This window comes from Erigeron canadensis, chromosome 8, assembly GCF_010389155.1.
Source record: "Erigeron canadensis isolate Cc75 chromosome 8, C_canadensis_v1, whole genome shotgun sequence".
Classification (NCBI taxonomy): Eukaryota; Viridiplantae; Streptophyta; class Magnoliopsida; order Asterales; family Asteraceae; genus Erigeron; species Erigeron canadensis.
This window is the reverse complement of record NC_057768.1, coordinates 21,371,658-21,389,183: the sequence shown is the minus strand read 5'-3', so window position 1 is coordinate 21,389,183 and position 17,526 is coordinate 21,371,658. Positions and strand designations below refer to the sequence as shown.

The 17,526-nt window shown below is 33.9% G+C and overlaps 1 protein-coding gene across 1 annotated transcript; it reads right to left on the bottom strand.

Annotated features, from left to right (window-relative positions):
* Window positions 1-6,905: 6,905 nt before the first annotated feature.
* LOC122578048 lies at window positions 6,906-17,295 on the bottom strand. Its single transcript, XM_043749914.1, has 5 exons — window positions 17,150-17,295; window positions 14,518-17,019; window positions 12,121-13,785; window positions 8,144-8,399; window positions 6,906-7,741 (listed from the first exon to the last, which is right to left on the bottom strand). Exons 2-5 carry the CDS (start codon window positions 16,960-16,962, stop codon window positions 7,176-7,178), a joined length of 4,932 nt encoding a protein of 1,643 aa, XP_043605849.1. The 5' UTR covers window positions 16,963-17,019; window positions 17,150-17,295; the 3' UTR covers window positions 6,906-7,175.
* Between the last annotated feature and the right edge of the window lie 231 nt (window positions 17,296-17,526).

Genomic DNA, 17,526 nt, shown 5'->3' with positions numbered 1-17,526 from the left:
TAGAACCAAAATTTTTTTTTATAAAAACAGCTAGTATTCATTTAATTCAATATAAAAACAACTGGTAAAATAAATAAAGTTGTCACATATCAAATACTATTCTTTTATAAAATAACTTAAAAACAAACTCAAAAGAGAACAAAAAATTACAACGTGAAAAAAATTGAATAACATATATGCGATACAAAACTTTACAAAAAAAAGTAACAAAAAGTTCATTAAAAATATTGTAAAAAGCAAAAAATTTAAAAACTGTAAATATACAAATGGAATATTAATTAAAACATAATGTTGAAAAAAAATGCTACAAAAAATATAATGTTACAAAGTATAAACAAAATTGTAAAATACAAGCCAAAAAAGCAAAAAGCTAAACAAAAGTTAAGACTAAATGTATAAAATAAATGTTAAAAAAAACATAAGTTACAACTCATATCTAATTTTTATGAAGTATAAACTTATAGTACAAAAAGTTACAAAATAATGTCATTCCATGAGATATGTTAAGGGTCTAAAAAGAAAAAAAAAAAGTAGCAATGTACCGGTACACCATCATGTTTATGTCACTCAAAAGAATAATAAGAAGGAATAAATGTTGATAAAATAAAGTCAAAAGAAAATAATAAGAATCAACAGAATATATGTAAACAATTTAATATCAAAAATTTGTTTAAAAATATAACAAAATTTTTAGAATTTTTTTTATAAGAAAAAAAAAAATTAGAATTCATACTATTACACAAAAAATAAATGTTGAAAAACCCCAAAAGTAAAATCTAAAAACAAAAAATTAAAAAAAAGTTTTTTTTATTTTAAAAATGATAATGTTTAAATAAAATCATGTTACTTAAATTAGTTTCATAAAAAATCAAATGACACAATAAGGGGCAAGAGTATAAATATGAATCTGTTTAAATATAAAACTTCAAGGTTATATATGAAAATTATGTAGGTACAAAAATAAAGGAACTAAAAGTTTAAATTTGAAAAGGAAGGGAGTCAAACCAAAGACCCCTCCCATGAGAGGCAAGGGGCTTTACCAACCAACTAATCTGAAGCTTTAAGCATATATTAACATATGTTTTATTTATACTGAAAATACAGATAAAGACAAAATAGCTACTATTCACATTCACTTCTTTTAACAAAGTTGGTTTTCAAATTTATTTTGTAGTGCAAGTTAGAATGGTGATAATCATGCCTAAAAGTGATTATTTGTTACTGAAACACATTTTGGAAAATCATTTATAACGTAATTTTGAAAATGAAAAATTTGTTTTAAACACACAACACCAAACAACCCATAGCTAATATCATATTTTTGGAGTATTAATTAAAAAAGTTATGTAATTTTAGGTTCTCTTACAGTTCGAGTTCCTTTCTATCAAGTATGGTGCAATAAGTACTATATGATATTAAATAAAAATTTTAGCAACTATTTTATATATTTTCAAACAAATTAAGTTTATATTAATTTTTAATTGTTTAGAAGTATTAAAAATAGCATATATTATCTATTTATTATAATATTACCGACCAACGGACGTGTTTAATCTAGTTATATATATATATATATATATATATTGGTAGATGTAGATGTAGTTTTAGATGTAGACTTATACTTTCAATGAGTGTAATCCAAAATATCATACATACTATCTAAGAAACATTTTTTTTAAGAAACATTTAATATAGTTATTTCAGTAAGACTAAAATTTAATTAGTATAATCTTCTGTATGATAGATATAACAATTTTCAATCCTTAAACTATTTAAATATATAAAACTATAGCACGAGTAATTTATTGTGTAATAAAGCTCAACTAATTCATATGGAATGTATTTTTGAGTCCTAATTATTTAATGTATAAATTTGATAATGACATATATGATAGGTGACACTTGGTAATTTTGTGTGTGTTTGTAATCTGATATGAATCAGTCTCAACTGAATTAACTTAAGTATCTGAATTGACTCAGATCACACCTCATATACTTAATATAATACCATATGGAAGCAAGTGTTCTTCAAGTTGTATCAATAATGTTCTCAGCATTCAATCCAAGTCGAAGAGAGTAATTGAAGATAGAAGATCAAACTGGGTGTGGGAGTCAGATTGGAGTACCATTCAGACCGATCATAGTATTCCAAATTGGTGGTTTGTTTAACATATGTAGGTTCATTCTCTTATTTGCGGAGAGAAAACACGTGATAGTACAATGGGGGACCACTTGTACCGGAATATCACGATCAAATATTTTTTCTGACAAGCCAATAGAAGATCAATACGTGGACGATTTGGAGACCAATGGAAGCAAAGATTGCACCTATAAAAGTCTCATTCCTTGGTAGCATGTGTATGGCAATAACAATCTTCACACAAAGTTTTATTGCTCATACACATAGCTTAGTCTATAAAAGATTAGTTTTGGTTGATTCCTTATAGTGAAAACTTGTTGGTTATAAACTTGTAATTTGTAATTCAATTGGGTTGTTCAAATATGTGTAGTTTGTGTTGTTTCACAACAACCCTGTGATTATTTGTATAGATTCTTTATAAAGAGTTATATTGAAAAATTACAATATGTATTAAAGTTTGTTTATATATACTTGTTTTACGATTTTATTAGATTTCTATTCTTTACATTACTTTTAAGTTAATTGAATTGGTGCAACTATTTCTCAAAAGTTTGTAAAAATCGAATTAAGTTATATTTACCTTTTACAACTATCGGTGTTCATTATCCTTTAGTATTTTGAATCACTGAGACATACATTTATAATAAAAAATCAAATTTTATAATGTATTAAAATGTAATGTTTTTTTTTATATATATGTTCGTGTATACAGGCAACTCTAAAATAAGTCCAGATCAAAAACTTGAAACCAGGCTATATCTCGGCCTGTCTGATTCTCAAAAGAAGCCCATTATTATTATTATTATTATTATTATTATTATTATTATTATTATTATTATTTATTATTATCATTATCATTATCATTATCATTATCATTATCATTATCATTATCATCATTACTATTACTATTATTATTATTAGAACGAAATACATTTTTGGTCCCTGTGTTATCACACCATTTGCAACTTTGATACAAACATGTAAAAAGTGGCGAAACGTATCCCTGTGATATCACATCTGTTTCAATTTTGGTCCAAAACTAACGTGTCGTTTAGAATTCAGCCGTTAATGCCCCCATGTGCGTCTCACGTGAGGGGTAGTTTAGTCATTTACACCCTTTCACCCATATATATACCAGAAACCACCTCCAAATTCACTTCAACTGGAATTTCTTCTCAAAACATGTCTTTCTTTGAATAACTCCGGCTGGCCACCACCACTGCCGCCAAAGCAGTATCTGATTTTGCCACCACGAGACCACCTCCATGCTGCTACATGACCACCGGACCCCCTCCTCTTTCTCTTTTCTTCTCTATATCATATATATTTATATACATATACGATTAAAAGTGATATCAAATCCACAGTTATAGTGATTCCAAATCTTTTTTATTTATTTAATCAAAAGTGATATCAAACCCGATTGAAGTGAATTTAGGGGTGGTTTCTGGTATATATATGGGTGGGAGGGTGTAAATGACTCAATTACCCTGCACGTGAGACGCACATGGGGGACATTCACGGCTGAATTCTTACGACACGTTAGTTTTGGACCAAAATTGTAACAGGTGTGATATCATAGGGATACGTTTCGCCCCTTTTCACATGTTTGTATCAAAGTTGCAAATGACATAATAACACAAGGACCAAAAATGCAATTCGTTCTTATTATTATTAGAGTTAATTGCAAAATTGGTCCATGTGGTTTGTACGTTTTAGCAAGGGGGTCCCTATTCGATAATCGTTGCAATGGGGGTCCCTATTTTGAGATTTGTTTTGCAAAATTGGTCCGAATTTTGACGGATCCGTTAAAGGTGGTCATCAAGTGTGCACATGTGGGGGTATTTATGTACTTTTCACCCTATATGGACCCCCATTGTTAAAATGGAAAAACCACATGGACCAATCTTGCAACTAACACATTGATATTTTCATTGACTTTTTCAAGAGATTGTAACATACAATTATCTGCTCGTTAGGTCTCTAATATTAAATTTAAATGCACTTTAATATTTTAATTAATAGAGATATACCTTATATAAATACTTTTATTTTAAAGAACTGATTTATATATAAACTTTTGTTATTATATAAGCTTAAATAAATAAAAGATTGTATGTTAGAAATTTGATATTTATTAAAAAGAAAAAAAACAAATCTATTCGAATAATATAAATGTCTATATGGTATTTTAGTTATTTATTCTCGAGTCAAATACACGAAAAGTCAACAACATTTTTTTAAATAAAATAAATTATTAAATAAGTGAAAATAAAAAAATATAAATATTAATAAATATTAATATACAAATATAAGAAAAAGCAAACTAGTAATTTGATATTTGCCTTAAAAAACAAAATCTTTGATATATTATTAGAAAGTAGATATAAGTTATTATGAGAATTGAAGTTTAATCATAAAATGAAGTATTTATAAGTTTTAGAATTTTTAGTGAAAATATGTTTTTGGTAATTTAACATTAAATATTCATGAAAAGCTAAAAAGTGTTTAAAATTATATTTAAGTTAATTACTTGATAAGATTTATTCTTTTATGGAAAAGTTAAAAAGAATTATTTAGTGATGGATTTTTAAAAATTGTAAATTCATAAAAAAAATTTCTACTAATATAATTAATAATTTAAAGGTTTTTGGTTCCATATTTTTTGATTTATAATTGTAATTATCATACATGTAAATTAAATTTTTAGGTAAACTAAAATTTTTAAATGGTTAAGTAGTAGTTAGACCAATAGTCTTTTATTATATATGAGCATGGTACCCGCGCATTACGGCAGAATTTTATAACTAATTTTGTGAATGAATGCATTGGTTACATAATGTGTCAAAAATATAGATTATGAGATTATATCGATTGTTTTAAAACAATATAGAAAGATCAATGTTAATTAAACTAAAATCAAAGATCGGTTTATTTTTATGGGTTTAATTTTTTTGTAAGGGTAATTTCGAAAGTTAGTAAATAAAATGTGTAAAATATAAAGTAAATATGGAGAGTAGTATGAGAATGAAAAAAATGTTTAAACTTAATTTCAATACCCTTTATAAGGGTTTATAGATAAAGAAGAGTTAGTTGCAAAATTTTATATATAAAGAAGAGTTAGTTGCAAAATTAGTCCCTGTGGTTTTCCCATTTTAGTAATGGAGGTCCTTGTGGCGTGGAAACTGGAAAGTACATAAATACCCCCACACGTGCTGCACACCTAAACACTTGACGACCACCTTTAACGGATCCGTCAAATTTGGACCAATTTTGCAAAAAATTCTCAAAATAGGGACCCTCATTGCAACGATTGTCGAATAGGGACCCCCTTACTAAAATGTACAAATCACAGGGACTATTCTTTCAATGAACTCTTATTATCATAAAAAGAGTTAAATGCAAGAATAGTCCCAGTGGTTTGTCAGTTTTTGCAACGGCAGTCTCTCTCTTGAATTTTTAGCAACTATGGTCCCTAAAGACATGTTTCAGTTGCAACAACAGTCCCTCTCTAACGAAAACGTTAAATAATGTCGTTAAGTTCCCCATTTGAGTAGCACGTGAGGGGTATTAATGTTTTTCCACCTACACAAACCCAGGGATATTCAAAACTATACATGCATATCCGAAACTGTCATCTGAAAATCTGATCCTGTTTTCTTTGAAAAGTCAGATACCCTATATTCCAGACTTAAATTCAGACTTAAATTCAGATAGTGAATTTTAAAAAAGTTTAAGAATTTTAATATATGTTTTTTCTTAAATCCGAAAATGTCAAAAAGTATCGAAAAATATTATTTTCAATATTTGAAAATATTCTAAACTTTACCAAAATATCTGAAACTTAGTCTCAATACGAAAATATCTAGGACATTTTTTTTTAAAATTTTGGATAGTTCGGATATCCGAAAACTTCGAATATCCAAAATTTTGAATATGCTCAGATATTGAAATCCTTTATCCGAAAATTTGGGGGGATATCCATGTTTCATCTATCTGATTTTTAATTATTCAAACTTTCGCATAGTGAATTTCAATATCCAAACTTTTCGAATAATCTTAGATATTTTCGAATGCCCGAGATTTTCAAAAATAATTATCAGTATCCGAAATTTAAGATATCAAAAGTTCGAATATCCGACTTTCCAAATAAAATTATATCAGATTTCTGGATTACAGGGTTGGATCCAGATACTTTTGAACACCTTGTGTTTGTGTAGCTAAAAGGACATTGATACCCCTCACATGCTACTCACATGGAAAACTTAACGGCACTAATTAACAGATCCGTTAGAGAGGGACTGCCGTTGCAACTGATACATGTCTTCAGGGACCATAGTTGCTAAAAATTTAAAAAAGGGACTATCGTTGCAAAAAGAAACAAACCACACGGACCGTTCTTGCATTTAACTCTTATAAAAACGTTAAAACCTCTTTGTGTACCAATACTTTGTTAACCTCAACAACGATTCTCGAAATAAGGGCCGTTAGGATAAAGACATACTGTTTCTGAGGTTCATTACAGCTTTTCTTGCTAAATACGACTTGCTTAGCTCTGAAATCCAAGCAAAGACAGCAACATATACAATTCATACCATCCCCAAAAGGGACGAGTTGGCTTGATTATGACCAAATATGCTAACAAACAATACACAAAGGCAATAGCAAAAACAAGTGTGGCTTTTGGACACTATTATTTTAACTAGTGTTAAATGTTGTGAGATTAAACGAGAGGTTTCTTTTTTCGTAGTTAGTGTTGGTTGGGTTTGGGGGGGCAATCAAGTAAATACATCGCTGGGAATTTTCTGTACAGATAAAATGTCTAAACAAAACTGCCACCCTATCCCACAAAAGCACCAACTCAAAATCGCGTTGTTTACTGATGCTCGAGGGAAAACTATAGCCTAACTACCAAATGTACCAAAAGCAGGCACTGTGTGAAAACAAAGTCTAAACCAAAAATTGCACCTGACTCGCTGACTGACTATAATTTAATAGAACCTATGAACAAAAGAAACAGAAGAAATCAAACCAATCAGCTCGTAGGTGGACTGGTTGACTTCATTTGCTCATCATTATCTCCTGTACAAGAAGCTTTTATTGCTTCAGCCGTCATTAGAGCAGAGACCGCCTTATGAATTGCTAGGTCTGCACTCAGCATGAGTTTCTGAGCTCTCTCCCTCTTTAGCTTAGCCATATTACGAGCATGCTTTGCAGCACTGGAAGCATCCCTAAGCCTAAACTCATCAAGATCCGACCCACCCAACAACAGTTGACCTGGATGCCTATATGGAGAACTTGGTTGATTATACCAATCAGAGTCAGTTGTATTCAACTTTCTCCCATTGTTTCTCTTTCCTGCCTTGCTAAAGGTGGATGACACCATAGCCATTCTTGGCGATACAACAGTTCTAATGTTCTTGGAGTTATTTCTCTGGACTCTCGGGTGGTGATTCCAGTCAGAGGCATCACCACCGTCCAAAGAAAACTGTCCGGGCCCACCAGTATCTCTAGGCGACAAATACATCCTAGTTGCCAGTGGAGAAACATCTGAAGACTCGGCTCTCTCATCTCCAAAGGGATATGCATCTAATCTTCTTCCTGTCAGATATGAAACAGAAACACAATTGAGTAATATATAAAACTCAGCCATAAACAAGGGGTGGCCATCATAACCCTGTAACTTCTAGAAGGATTGATTCAGGCTGGATTTTATATCGAACTGGTAAAATCAAAACAAGTATATCCTATATAGGTAACAGGTTAAAAGTAGCTGAACATTGTTTATGCATAAAACCTCATAAATCTTTTTATTCAAAAAAAGTAAGATAATAATTGAAATACTATATTTTTTGGAATTATACTTTGACACACTAACCACTTATTTTTAAATAAAGGAATTGGCCATCCAACTTGCACATCTTGTCACGTTTACAAAATTTAATCCAAAATAGGGAGGGAGTAGAGAGTAAGAAGTATACACGAGTGTCAAAATTAGCTTACCAGAAGAACGATGAACGTCGTGATCACCTAGAAATGCATGGCTGTAGCCAGAAAGTGAAATTTTCTTATGTGGCCTATGTTTCAAACCTTTGTTGAGCAATTCCAAACCTCGTGGCTTCAAACAAAAAGCAAACATAGGTGGTTTGTCGCCTGCAGATGCCTTCTCCTGGGATCCACTGACTGCCCCAGCTGTTAATTTTGGGTTCAATTGATCCCACTCTCTACATATCTGCTGGTACCTTTGCCATAACGGAGGCTGATAAAAAAAAAAATACGTTCAGGATATCTGATTAGTTAAAACTTGTCTCTAAAGTCCAAACACAAATGAAAACATTAAAAAAAATCAAGCAAGATACTTGCAGCAATATAAATTAGCCGAAAGTGGCCTCTACACCAGAGGGAGGTTTCTGCAGATGAAAAACCTCAATTTCTTATAAAACTTTGTTTGCCACCAAACAGATGTCTGCCCACTACAGTGCCATGACATATACATCCCAACTATCTATCATTACTCATGTTGAAGAAAATATACAAACTATACCCAGCTAAGTACAATCTGGGAGGTGGCCAGGAAAAGGTTCAGAAACAGCCACAGGATATCCCAGTTAGGCCGCTTACATTCCAGGTAGCCTGAATAGGGACAGCCTCATCCGTTTCTGTTTCCTAAGTCCTAACAGTTATCTTACCCTATCTAGAAACACTACACAAATTGGAATCACTCCCATCTCCACAGCATACATGAATATAGTTTTCAAAACATATAATAAAAACAAAACTACAACCTATATCTTCTAAGTTATTGTCTGTTATAATCCCTGTAGATGTTAGCAGCACAAATATTAATCACAAGTTAATCCGGTAAAACAAAAGTTGCCATTGCAGTTGAACCTTTTGGGCTTCTTCTCCTTGGGGGACAATACTAGTAAATGAAAAGTCCAAAAGAAAATCTCGGGTACCAAGGATGTACGTTGAAAAGCGACTCATATTTAAGACTTCACAAATGGCTGGCTAAAGTAACCTAGTAAATTGTTACTCTTAACATTTTGATTTCACAAAAAAATATATCAACAAATCTCCACATTCGGGAAACATCACTAAACTTCTAGTATGATGCAAAAAGATAAATGGTCCAAAATAAGAAAGATGAAAAAAAAAATGACACTGTATGGAGAAATGCAAAATACAGTTGGCCCTTGACTTTCTAGCAGTTTACTGAATGACTTCAGATTATTAAATATGCTGAATGATCACTGAACTTAAACAGCTCAAAAGCTTATAAAAATTTCAGATAAAGCAACAAAGTTTTTGGTATCAAGGAGGAAAGACCGCAAATCAGAGTCATCACTTGTCAGACATGAGACTCCAGGATAGAGACCTAAAGGGTCCATGGGAAGTCAAGTGAGATTGACCGGAATAATCTGAAAGGAAAAACAAGGCACGACTTTAAAAAAGATCACCACGTATAGCCATCCAAGATATCACAGAATGAAAAGAAATGACCCTCATAAAAATAGAGAAATTTGATCTACAAGACTATAACTTTGGTGTTGAAGACGTGTTCCGATCTGTTGCAACTGCGACCCCAAAGCTGAAGTGAGACGCGAAAATGAACACAGCACATACACATGACTGGACTTTTTAAAATAAATAAATTAATACTGAACTTAATATGTTATAAATATGTATGTAATTATATTATAAATAGCTAAATAAATTGATTCATAGTAAAATAACCATAATAAATTGATTCGAGTTCCATCAAAAGAACTTGCCATGTAAAAAAAATTAACTAGACCGATGTACAATGGTAACTGAGCCAAGCCCAATGTAATAAGATTGTGTGTTTTCCAGCAGCCAGTGATAAATCCGTTCAAGGGTTTCTCCATTGATATTTCATTTCACTCGCTGATCAGGAGAATAGGAGACGCATAGAGCAATGAAGATATAATGTATGCTTTTCCCTTAAATCAAAGAGAGGAGAAAGAATTGAATATAGGACTACCCAGATGGGGCTCAGGCAAAGACAAGCTGGGTAAAAATGTTAAGATTACAACAGGTGGCTGAATCCTGTGCCTTTCACCTCTGTCTGCAGCAGCTTGGGTTGATGCCTCAGGTGTGCCTCTCGATTTTGCAGCACCTTAGTTAGCATTAACTAGAACAAAGAGCTAACTTGGCTGATTTACCTCTTAAAACGTGCTTTTAAGATAAAGACTAAAATATGAAAATGAAAATAAAAAACAGACAGATAGGAATTTAAATCTTCTAATATGGATCATAATCTGAACCAGAAAGCCCATTTTAAGGCTAGTACATTAGTGCACACATCAGGCAACATTGTCACACTCACGCATTTATCTAGAAGATAATTTACACTTAGATAGTTCCTTCAGAAAAAATATGGGCCAATGATATATCGCCCTGTTCAAACAAGTATCAAAACACACAACATAAGCAAATGTAATGTCCTTATCCATTCACACTTTATAAGGCTCCAAGTACATAACTAAGCATTCTAAATCTTCTAACCAACAAAATTATAAATGGAATAAACTTGAACCCAACCTGAACAACATAATCATTAAGGATGGACAGATGTGAAAAGCTGTGAAAGTTATATAAGACATATAAATGAAAGAAACGTGCCCATGATCTTGATAGCTGATAAATAGTATGTAAAGTTTTAAACTTAAACAGGTCAGTTGTGATTGTCCTTGAACCCTTTTTGCCATTCAAAAATAATTTTCAAACTTTAAAGGTGTATGAAGTAAGATTACAAAGTAATATAACTTCGAGTAAAATCTCATTGTTTGAATAAATAGGAGGTTCTACACATTAGAGTATTACCCCCTCAAGAAACTTTCAGACCATCTCCATTTCAGCTAATTTATGTTAACTGGGTAGATCAATAGACAAATCCGAATTGACCCATTCATAAGGAAATTATTGGGTCAAACATGCTACCTCTATGCAAAACACTATTTCATCTTAATATTCCTCTAACCTCCACTACAAGCTGACAGTTTCAAATCCAGCCATCACAATAGATGAGCTCAAATAGGGCTAATTAACACATTTCTACCTTTTGCTACATATATTTCCAGGTCTCAAAAGGGATTTACTAGAACATACAATAGAACTTCCCTATTCATCATGAAATTTCCTAACATGCACACAAGTGACAAATAACCCAGCCATCTAAGTAGCCTTGGGTCCCTTCACATTTATGTTCTGCATAGTGCATCTATACTCCCAGAATTTACATTATGATATGAACCAGAAGTTCAAGGGTGTTAACTGTCGATTTATAATAATTGTCCTGTCATTTTGAAAGTTACTTGTTCTCCAAGATTAGGTCAAGTCTATCTACAAAAAGGCTGCTAGTCATTAGGTTAGGTATGGAGACTATTATTAATTGTTCTTAGGAACTACGGGCTGCTGGAATCCTGAAATCCTTGATGCCATGATCAAAAGATATATTTTAACAGACCAAACAACATAGATGCATTTACATTTACAATGTAATCAACGCATGGAAAGACTATATGGCATACAGGGTAGTTATAACTTAGATATACTAGCATTGTACCCGCGCAATGCGGCGGCGGTGACGGCGACGGTGGTTTAGTGGTGTCGGTGACGGGTGGTGATCGATGACATCGACAATTGGTGTCGAGTGGTCTAACCGTGTAAGTTGATACAATGGTGATAGTGATATTTTAAAAGATAAGGGTTTAAAGTGTAAATTAATTCATTAAGGGTAATTTTGGTAATATATAATAACCCTTTCCTTAAAGGTTGTTTATTAAGGGCAATCTAGTAATTTCCCATCTAACTATTTTCTAACCCTTTCCTAAAATAGGGGGGTGAATAATCATTATAAAGGAGTAGTAGAAGTAGTAGATAGTCAACATCAGAATTATTAAAATAAAGCACAAAAGTAAACAAAAAATTTCAAGGACAGGTATTGTGGGACATACCTGGAACTGTCGAACTAGTGGCATGCCCTTCCGTTGCCTCTTTTCTCTCCAATGTTCGTAGATGGATTTTGCCACTTGTATGGGACTTACTCTGGCAATCAACTCTTCAATTTCTCCGGAAGTAAAGTGATCACGCTTCTGAGCATATGAAACCTTCTCCAACATATCCATGACCTTCTCAAAAAGCTCATCAGTGATCATATCATCTTCACTCGCCTGCTGCATCTCCCAATATGCCCTGTTCCTTGAAAGCCACTCTTCATCTTCACTGTCCATGTCATAAATAACATGAGTTGCATCCATAGCCATTTCAACATCATTTTTCACCTGACGGAAGTACCAGGGATTGCGGACGTAAGGCATCTCCTCTAGATCATCAAACGAGTCGTCAATAAGACGAACACCAGGAATAGGAATGTTTTTTCTGGATGATGCTCGTATGTTCCTATTGTGGCACTCCTCATACATCTCCTTGAAAAGAAACCATTGACTTCTGTCTGGGAACTCGAGTTGCCAATCCTTCCCCCCTTTCCACATCATAGCATGGGTGTAGCGGTTGGTTGAGCCAGACTGTAAATCTTGATGCACCTTATATGCATACTTCAACTTCCCACTACTTTTCACTGCAAGTTTCCAGTCATTCTGATCAGCAGCTTCTAAGAAAACTCGTGCCCCACATTCTCTCCACCCTTTGTCTCCACCGTTGATCAATATATTCACATCACAAGCAACCAATTCAAGATTCCTACGTGGAGCTTTAGATACATCTGATGTCTTCTTATCATTTGACTTCCTAATTCTCTGGTAAAGATGGCTACTCTGATTATAAGTCTTAATTTTAAAATCTAATTCTCGAGACGGCAAAGTGTACTGAACCTGAGTTCTTGGCTTCTTTGGCCCGTTACCAAATCCACTGCCAATAACATATGACTTTCCGTCAGCCGATGAATGTAATGAATCTCCAAACGGTGAAGAATTATCATGGGTAGGAGTAGTACTACAGATGATGCCATCACTAAAGTTCCAAGTCAGAGGAGACACCTGTTGGGTACCAGGTGTTCTCTGAAAATCCCTGTAAACTTCATCAGACGTTGGAATTTCAACACTAATACCTTTCAAGTGAGATGAGCCAGCTGGGTCTTCAGAAAAGCCAAACTGTTGTGACAGTCGATTAGTGCCTTGGTATTTATCTGAATTGACGACAGTTTGAACAGCTTCAGAAGCGATGGAAGTCTGGCTAACATTGTAATTTGCATCAAGAACAAGTTCAGCTGACTGCCTCAGCCCTCCGTCAATGGTTATTATCGCAGCACCATTACCATGATGTGAGTTGGTACAAACCATACCAGAGCCTTTTGCATCAACAGACGACATTTCCGCATCATGGCTCCCAGAAGAGCTCTCTGTAGAAATCTCAAACTGGTCCTCAACATAGCTACAATCATCTGCATGGTCTTGAAGGCTGATACTACGTTCCAACAAAAGTTTGAGATGTAGGCCAAGAAAGAAATTTGGTGCAGCACTAAATGAAAGAGCAAACGGAGGAAGAGTTCCACGCTTCAAACTAAAAATTGTTGAAGCACGACTCCCCGGCACAATACTACTGGATGATCTATAACTACTGAGCGAGGGCAAAGGACCAGAATTTGACTTCTTGTGAAGAACCTGCAAAGCCAAAAAAATCTAATAATTAGTCCATAGCAATCCTTATATGTAGATTTATGCCAAAACTCAAGTGTAAAAACATCAATCCGGTGTCCCCATGCTAAACAGCCTTTTCTAATATAACAAGTAATTACTAAAAGTGCCAATATGCTGTTTTCGGGCATTACAATGTATTGTTTCGCCTTACAGCTGTCACTGATCATCTTAGCACTAACTAGAGCCTGTATCTTGCTTGAAATCAAAGCATTATTCAAAACATGGCTATTATTTGACCCTGAATCAAGCTTAGGTCCATGATCAAGGGACAGCCAATTTTTTATATTTACTCAACCAGTTCACGTTTGCGTTACAGTACGTTTAGCCTAATAGCGCTTATCTAACGGGGCGTTTGGATATGTGTTTTGGAACTGCTTATCTGACTATTGTGGCTTGAAGTGGCAATAATCAGTTTTAATGTTTTGATTAGCAAGATCTTTCTAATTTATCTTGTCCAGTCGACATCGGGCACTCATTTATTAACAAAGAATAAAAAAGAAAAAGAGTCAGTTCCATACCAGCTGCAACAAACAAATTATCTAATAGAAACAAAAGTTAACTATTTACACATTCCATGAACCAAATTAGTAAGAGTTGTACTCCTCATTTCGTAAGACCTTATCAAAGATTATTAATTACTAATACTAAAACTTGTAGTTGTTAGGATATAATTTGAGAAATACATATGGATAGTACCTCATAGGACACTGATTGACCAGCATATGGCATATGAGAGTTTTGTGTTTCCGCATCCAGTAGCTTAATGTTGTCGTATGTGCACTCAGACAGAGACAGCCGTTTTGAGAGGGAACAATGTGGCTGGAATTCAGCATCAATGTGCTGCCAATCAACATCTCTCACTTTTGAGAAACTATGGTATGTAAAAACCTTCTGCTTTCTGAAGTTCTGAAAGAAAGAAAGTTTCAATCTTATTGACGTCATCGGAAATTGCCGGTTGATATACTCATCTTTCTCCGGTTCACAAAACACTTTCAGGGCTAGGAAAATGAAGGACACTGCTTGCTTTAAGCAACCTTTATAAAGAAAGAGCCTCAATCCGACAATATTATCAACAAACAGAACTTCCATAAAAACAGTAGGCCAAATGGTAATCATGGTGCCATAATGCATTAGATATATACTGTGAAGTAACCATAACATATCCACCCCAAGTACAAACGTAAGAATGGGCCAAAGTGATATGCATATCTTATACTCCCTACTATCTACTAATGCTGAATCTAGCTCCAATTGAACATCATTCAACAACCGAGGTGATGCATCACTACATCTACGGTATCGCCTTCGAACGTAAACGATAGGTAAATTTTCTCCACTGTCAGCTGAAGCATTTATGAAAGCAGAACTGCAGGTCGGCATATCAGTTTCTCTTTCCAACAGACCCATTTTACCTGTATCATACACATCTATGGAATTATCAGAGGGAGAATGTGTGAACTTTGGCTTTTTCAAAGAAGTGGAAGTATGTGATTTGACTCGATGTGAAGAACAGGCAAGCCATGAGATGATAGGTTCTGATTCCATATGAGTTGCCATGAAGCCATCATCCTTGATATGAGCATGTCTAATTCCCCTGTTTCCGTCGCTATCTTCCTTGTGGGTATCTTCTGATGGAGTATCTTTACTGCTTACCCTACGTGGGACTTCACTAGAAAGAAGCAATAGTTTGAATCTCTCCTTGTCAAGGCTAATCCATTCTTCATCCCAGTCATTATACTTTATATGATGAAGATTTCTTTCTGCATCATAATCATTTACTAGACCATAGTACCAACTATCATCTAAAGGCCAGAAAATCTTAATCTTCCTTTTCAGGAACCAGTGAGCATCCATGTCATCAGAATGTATTTCATAAAAACGACGCCTCTTTCTGGAGGTGGTGCCCTTACCTTTCTGGTGTCTCCTGGGGCGTAATACTCTGTCTGCAGTATCGGTAGTAACTGGATCAGAAGCAACCATTGGGCCTTCACTATCTCCATTCGCAGATGATAAAGCCAATGATTTATCCTTTAATGCAAAACCAGTACAACTAGGGTCAAAACGAGACGAGAGCATCCTCGCTGCATTCTGTTCAAGATCATCATCAGGATCAATGTCGAGTGCACTGCATTTTTTCTCAACAGATGACTCAACTTTCTTTGCAATGGTCTCAGTACCTGATCCCAACATCTTTCTTTTACTACGGTTGTTACCATTTTGTTTAGTAGAAAAATCTTTATTGTTGAATACCAAACCAGTGCCTTGTCCCTTTGCAAGACGAGAAGAACCAACTGCTGCAGAAACCTCCTTTTGCTTTTGTGTTCCATCCATTCCATTTTGCTTAACATTGTTTCGAAGTTTACCCTTTGAATTTCCTATTAACTTACCCATCTGATCGGCAGAAGTAGAAATACTGTTTAGTGGTACATCCTTAATCGGCGTTCTTTCCCTGAACTCATATTTTAACTTAGCAACTTCATCTGAACTACTACTGCTTTGGAGTGTGTCTACTGCATCAGGAACTATGTTCTGATTGACCGCATCAGCATCTTTAGTACCAATCATCTTACCCAAATCTCCATCATCGTCACTCTTCGCAGATGACTCCTGCTTTTGATTCCCTTTATAAACAACCCCTTTCTGCTTCGTTCTAACTTTTCCCATAGACACACCATTTAACTTACCAATCTCTTTTGAAGAAGACGCCACCTTTGGATCCAAAGGTTCGTCAGAAGCTACTTTCACCTCATCTTTTAACTTATCAACCTTTTCAGACGACTTCAAAAGACGACTTTTAGCAAACTTACTTCGTCCAAATGATCCCCGTGGTCGCTTAGGAATAACACCATTAGCAGCATTGTACCCGTTTAGTATCTTCTGACCAATCCCGAACCCTGACATACACGTACCATCACTAATCTGCCTAATCTTTTTTACGTCACCCGGATTATCACCACCCACCTCCTCCTTCCTATTCTTCCTTTTTTTCGTTTTCGTGGCCTCACCTCCACCATTTCCTAACCAACTACTACTACTACTACTGGTCGTGTTACTCGTCGTGTTTCCGTTATTACTAATCACCTCAGAATTATAAAATGTTTTAAGATCCAATGACTTTGTTTTACTCAAACTAATCTCCATCAACAATCCCTCAAATTTTCTAATCAATTCATCTATCCAAAATTTCACTTCCCAGATCTATCATCACATCCAAAAAACAAAAATTCACAACAAAAATTAATCAAATCACTCACTCAAAATATAAATATATATACACATATATAATATATAATATATTTATATGTATATCATTTTGGCGCATGCGTACCTTTGATTGAGATCATCGAAACAGTGGAGATCGGAAAATCTTGAATACGCCCAATTTATTGAAACCCTAATTTAAGATCATATTTTCCCCAATTAGTTTTCAGTTATATATATTTTTGGATGTATATAAATAAATAAATATGAAATTTTAATATTTAATAGTAACACGTTGGAGAGAGAAAAAAGATTGCTAGGGTTTGTCTTACGAGAGAAGAAAGAAAATCAGGGAGAAATTTGTAAATACAAGTAATATTAATATTAATTTCTTTTTACCCTTTTTTATTTTTAAATTTAAAACAAATGAATTTATTTAGTCAATAAATCCTTTTTAACCATTCAATTAATTAAAATCAAATCCAAAGAGATTTTTTAATCAAT

Coding starts and splice junctions, on each gene's coding strand:
- LOC122578048 (XM_043749914.1), bottom strand. CDS start 16,962: ATGGAGATTAGTTTGAGTAAAACAAAGTCATTGGATCTTAAAACATTT. Junction 13,786..14,517: donor GTCAATCAGTGTCCTATGAG/GTACTATCCATA, acceptor TTGGCTTTGCAG/GTTCTTCACAAGAAGTCAAA. Junction 7,742..8,143: donor CGACGTTCATCGTTCTTCTG/GTAAGCTAATTT, acceptor CATATCTGACAG/GAAGAAGATTAGATGCATAT.